At 34.4% G+C, this 6,022-nt stretch overlaps 1 protein-coding gene across 1 annotated transcript; it reads right to left on the bottom strand.

Moving 5' to 3' along the window:
• Positions 1-3,685: 3,685 nt before the first annotated feature.
• Positions 3,686-5,555, bottom strand: LOC111383503 (thiamine thiazole synthase 1, chloroplastic-like). Its single transcript, XM_023007619.1, has 3 exons — positions 5,158-5,555; positions 4,379-4,939; positions 3,686-4,035 (listed from the first exon to the last, which is right to left on the bottom strand). Exons 1-3 carry the CDS (start codon positions 5,485-5,487, stop codon positions 3,871-3,873), a joined length of 1,056 nt encoding a protein of 351 aa, XP_022863387.1. The 5' UTR covers positions 5,488-5,555; the 3' UTR covers positions 3,686-3,870.
• Positions 5,556-6,022: the final 467 nt, after the last annotated feature.

Below are 6,022 nucleotides of genomic sequence, written 5' to 3'. Positions count from 1 at the left end.
TATTTTATGTTCAAATACTTAATTTAATTGTTATTGTATAATAATTATAATATTTCATTATTTATTTTAATTATTTTACTATTACTTAACATAAAATAATTAATTAAACTAAATTAGCAAATAATAAATATTTAGATAAATAATAAAAAATTTATATTAAGCATTTCAAAGAAATAATTTCAAATATATAATGTACATTAAAATTAAACAATTCAAATAAACAATTAAATATTAGACAACAAAATATAAGCAATTAAAATAAATAATTAACTTCAATAATTAAAGGAAATAAATAAATATGTAATTAAAAACCAAAAATTAAAAAAAAAATTGGACGGCCCATTTTCGGTGATCTCCACTCCATTTTCGCCAGCCCAATCATCATATTTACCCAAATTCCACATTTAAACCATAAACACAAGGAATCCTCAACACATGTACATAAAATCATTTTTTTTCCCAAAAATCAACATAAAAACATACTTTTCTACTAAATTAAAAGCTTACCTTCTTCAAAGAGAAATGGCCAACTGGGTCGTCGATTTTTCCTTTTTTGTCGATACCTGAGTCGATGGTGCTACAGTAATTTTTCTCTTTCCTTACTATCTTCTCTCTCTTCTTGAAATGGTAAGGGTAAATTTGAGTTTTTTTTTTCAAGATTTTAAACATTTTTTCATTTTTTTATTGGTCAAAGGCCTCTTTGAAAAAATGGTCGGGTCAACCGGCCAATAGCCACTATTTCCTCTTGCGGTACATGGAATTGTAAACGGGTCGAGCCGCTCACAACTTGCGGAGATCTGTTCTTTAAAGTTGTCCATCAATGGTATGGACAATTAGTTTTAAGCACAAGTTATCGTAAGAGAAAAAATAGAAATATCAATTTAAAGTGATTTGTCAATTAATCATTGATTGAACACCAAGTTGAACAGTCAATTTTGAACAGTAGATCTTAACTCCAAAGTCGTTCTTTTCTACTGAGATAAGTCATAGATTAGTCAAGCTCAATATTTTTATACGAGTCGAACGAGCTTGGGTCACAGGTCCACAAGCCGACTCATCTCGAACTAATGAATCAGATCATTTTTTGACTTATTTATTAATCAAGAAAAACGAATCGATTTGTGAGCTCATGAATAGGCTCGAGCTAGCCCACACAAGCCAAATAGCCGAGTTGAGCTCGAGTGTCTAAATATTGACCTAATTCGACTCAACTTGATTCATTTATAAGAGCTGTAAGAGTAATATTTGAATATGTGTGAATGTTAATTAACTTAGAATTAATATCGTGGAATATATACATGACAATGAATGTTAAATCATTTATTTAATTTCCAATTAAGCAAAATTGGACGTTAATTAGCATATATTGACGTGAAAAATGAAATGCGTTCTTGAATGTAAAATTCTAATTAACTTATAATTAATGACATTGAAATCTATAAATAAAGATTAATATTAATTAAATGAATGTGAATTTTAATTAATTGAGAATTAATAATTGGTAATTCATACATTAATGAAAGTACACAAGTGAAATGAATCTGTTAAACATACATGTATATTGATAGTAATTAAATAATTGAATAAATATTGAAAAACGAAAAGTAAGTTATTAATAATGAATAATGAAATGCGTTCTTGAATGTGAATTTCTAATTAACTTATAATTAATGACATTGAAATGAATAAATGAAGATGAATATTAATTAAATGAATGTGAATGTCAATTAATTGAGAATTAATAATTGGTAATTCATACATTAGTGAAAGAACATAGGTGAAAGTGAACCTGTTAAATGTACATGTACATTGTCGGTAACTAAATAATAAAATAAATTAAATATATATTGATAAACGAAAAGTAAGGTATTAATGAAATAATTGAATTATAGTAAGGTTAAAATCGTTCAAAAAATAATTCTCACTTAATGTGATACTTAGCCCTTGTTTGAGCCCCATTTCGGGGGGGAAATGCATTTTAAAATAGCAGATTGATAGAGAACGTGTAGTTAAAAGTTAAGAAATTTTTTGAATTTGTGTGTAATATTATTTTATTGAAAATGTGTGTTTGAAAATGAGTTTTTTTAAAAATAAATTTTTAGAAGAATGAGACACAAACAAAAGCTTAATATATTATGGATAATTCAAACATCAAACTTGAATTTTAGTTGTGCATTTTTTAAGATTCATAAACATCATTCTTATCTATCACTTATTTCTATCACATTATAATTTCCATCAACTTATCACATTATAATTTCGATCAACTTATAATGAAACTCAAACATTCATAAAAGCAAAGAAACTAAACAAGTTGAATATTATATATTTACTATTTTCTTTTAATTTTGTTATCTTATGAAACAGTTCGATAATTTATATTCGTATGTATAGTAAAACGTGAAAATTATATAACGTAACAAAATTATCAAAAGTATCAAGTTTGCAGACGTCCTTCAAGCCATTTCAGCCTCAAATCTCCAAGTGTCCAATGAGTGATTTGATATTGATAGTTGAGGGAAAAGATTAGTGAGGTGTTTTTGCCCACTGATCAAGAATTGATATTGCCACTTCCACTTCTCAATTCCTTTGTATTTCATTCTTGAGAATGTACTTCCTAAAAGGGATACTTGCTATAGGGTCGTAAATTATGTACACCAAAACTTTTCCCTTCCTATAATGGTTATTGGGAGTCAAGACGAGATGTCAAAACTAATATTGCATTACCACCTCTTGGGTTTGTATTAAGTTCTTAACGGATATCAATTCTTTCACATATCGAGCATACTCTCCTTTACATATATCACGACAAGGTCGCTAACAGCCAGACAAATAATATATAGTACAAAAGAATGCATTTACATCATCATCATCATATATAATATTGTTAAACATCATACTCACAAGCATGTGAATGTGTCAATCATTTCTAACTTGCCGACCTGTGCAAGGAGAGATGGCTGCCTTGGGATGCAGGACCTCGAGGGCAGCACGGGTTGTCTGCGAAACCTTCTTAGAGAAAGGCTAGGAAATGGGAAGTGCAACGGGTCAATGGAGTCACAATGATGGAAGGAGATCCGACTTATGGATGTCCCATCAAACATAAAATAAGAATTTAAATGCTCGTTCAATTCCTGAAATATGAAATTGAACTCCTTATAAGCGCAGTGTATAGACAGCTCTTGTTTCCTAACCTGATGAGACACATTCCGCTTCTACTTCCCTCACAAAGTTTTAGAAACGTAACCGTGAGAGTCCTCAAGATTGGGGTTCAACCTTTTTGAGATCCGACTTATGGATGTCCCATCAAACATAAAATAAGAATTTAAATGCTCGTTCAATTCCTGAAATATGAAATTGAACTCCTTATAATCGCAGTGTATAGACAACTCTTGTTTCCTAACCTGATGAGACACATTTCGCGATTTACCTCCCTCACAAAGTTTTAGGAACGTAGCCGTGAGAGTCCTCAAGGTTGGAGTTCAACCTTTTTTTTTTTTTTTTTTTTAAAAAGAATTTACATGCTCGAGTTAACGTGGCACGTTGAAACGCGAAAATTAGTGCAAAATAATCTTTGTACCGTACGGGGGGTGGAGTCTTGTGCACAAATCCCCGGATGATCCTTTTATCTATATTGTCATATAGCAAGTTAAGTACACGTTGAGCATGAAGACATTAAGGCAAATGATGCAAAAGGAAGACTTAAAAGTAGTACTAAATACTGCCGAAGTTCATACCACAGAGAACACTAAAAACACTGAAGCAGTCACTAAAGCCTCTCTCATATCAAGAGATGTCCAACGCTACTTTTTATTCACATCCCTTCATTTACTACTACTTCATTAGTAGTACACTTCAAAACTACTTTCTTCAAGCTTCCACAATCTCATTACCATCATCGGCAGCAGCCAAGATCAGCTCCGGTTGGACATTTCCCACATTCGTCCCGTCCAACTCGTTAGGCAGCCCCAAGGTTCTCAAAGCAAGGTGAGCCGCCTTCTGGCCCGATATCATCATCGCTCCAAATGTAGGACCCTGCAACATAAACATCACGGTTATTAGTTCCTATTTTAAAGTTACCAAGAACATTACAATATGACTTCGGCCTTGCTCTTATACAGCTTATTAGAATCTGTTAGGCAGAACTTGTAAAAAATCAAAATCTGATTTCGAGAATAAGAAGCTGCTTCTTCACATATTTGAATAATTTTCTAAAAGTCCGACTGGCTCTAGAACTTCAAATTTCCTCTAAAAGCTCCTCCATAAGAAGCAAAAGCAGAAGCAGAAGCAGAAACAAAATCAGAAGCCTTCTAAATGAACCCTTGAGTCTCAGAACTAGCTTTTGACTCTCCAAAAACCCCAATGAATAGGCACTTACCATTCTCGGTGCGCCATCAATCTCTGCAACCTCCATCCCGGTAACGATCATCCCGGGCACGATCTCTCGAGTTAGCCTAACAATTGCATCTTCAGCTGTGTTCATGTCCAATGCCTTCATTCCGGGAACATTGTCTATCATTCCAATGCTCTTGAGCCTCTTAACCCCGGTGGCGCCAAATGGACCATCGTGTCCACACGAGCTCACCACCACTTTAGCCTCCATCACATTCGGGTCCATACAGGACTGTGTGTCGTGGTTCATGGACACCAAAGCCCAGTTCGTCACAACGCCACCAACACGACCTCCCTTCACAATCAAATCCTCCGCAGCAACAGCATTGAAAAGCTTCACGTTTGGCCTAGCTAAGAGCTTGCTCATGATTGTGGAAGTAAAAAGAGCCGCGTGCTTGATAACCACGTAGTCGTCTTGTTCATCATATTCAATCTCCAGCTCATCAAGGAAATGATGTGCTGGCTTGCGGACCACCATAGCAGAGAAGAGCTGGCCTCCAAGCCAAGCTCCGCCGCCAGGACTCACAGATTGCTCAATTATAGCCACCTATACATCAAACCAGTGAGATATACAAAAAGGGAGGCCATTGTAGTTTATCCAACACAATTCACAAACAATCTGATTAGACTTGGATTTGAGGCAGGAATTACAAACAGATTTCCTTTCCATTAAACCAACATCCATTTAAGGAAATAAATTCAATTCGCATTTACATAGATCCAAATAACAGTATTTCAATTATAATAGGAAGTGGGTGAACATACCCGTACGGATGGGTTCTTGCTGAGCTCGTAGGCACATGAGAGTCCAGCAGAGCCAGCTCCAACAATCACGACATCAGTGTCAGCGTAGGTGATCATGTCCATCATGTACCTACGAGTCATTTCCCTTGAAACAATCGACTCTTTGATCGGCTGAAATTCGAAGGATTTCAGATCATAAGGCGGCGAGGAGGCAGAAATCGAAAGGTTCTGTGAAGTGGATTTGATGGGTTGCACCCTGGTCGGGGAAGAAATTGGTACTCCGTTGAAGGAGGATTTGTTAGCATCCAGGAAAGTGGTTTTTGAGGCCAAAATGGAAGCCATGGTTGCCATTTTTTATTTTTTTTTCCCCCGAGAAATACAGAAGGTTTTTTCTAGATTGATGAATGCGAGTGTGAGAAGACAAGGGGGGAATGAGTTTATATGGAAGAAGATGAGAAAATATCAGGAGAAAATTGCATTTTAGTCCTCCATTTATTTATTTAGTGCAACTTTGTCTCCAAGTTTTTTTCTTTCTTAATTCTTTTTGCAAGCGTCATCCTAACCTTTTAAATAGTTCACCATTACTCCTGTTTAACAGAAATCATCAAAGTTAACCCCAAAAAATCAACTTTAATTCCTCTTGCTAATTTGACCACCTTTGATATAAAGAAAGAAAAACAAGGAATAAGTGTTTGGTAATGATTTTAAGTCAATTAAAATCAATTTCTTGACCATTATTTTACTATTTCGACCTTCATTTTTGAATTCTTCTTTCACATGTACTAACGGTCGAAAAATAAATTCTCAAAATCCGTACCAAACACCCTTCTAGGAGAATCTAGATCTCTTCTTATACTTCATCGGGAGTAAGACGATTAAATAAGAT

This window comes from Olea europaea, unplaced genomic scaffold (genome assembly GCF_002742605.1).
Source record: "Olea europaea var. sylvestris unplaced genomic scaffold, O_europaea_v1 scaffold2703, whole genome shotgun sequence".
Classification (NCBI taxonomy): Eukaryota; Viridiplantae; Streptophyta; class Magnoliopsida; order Lamiales; family Oleaceae; genus Olea; species Olea europaea.
The sequence above is the reverse complement of the archived record's forward strand: the minus strand, read 5'-3'. Positions and strand labels throughout refer to the sequence as shown.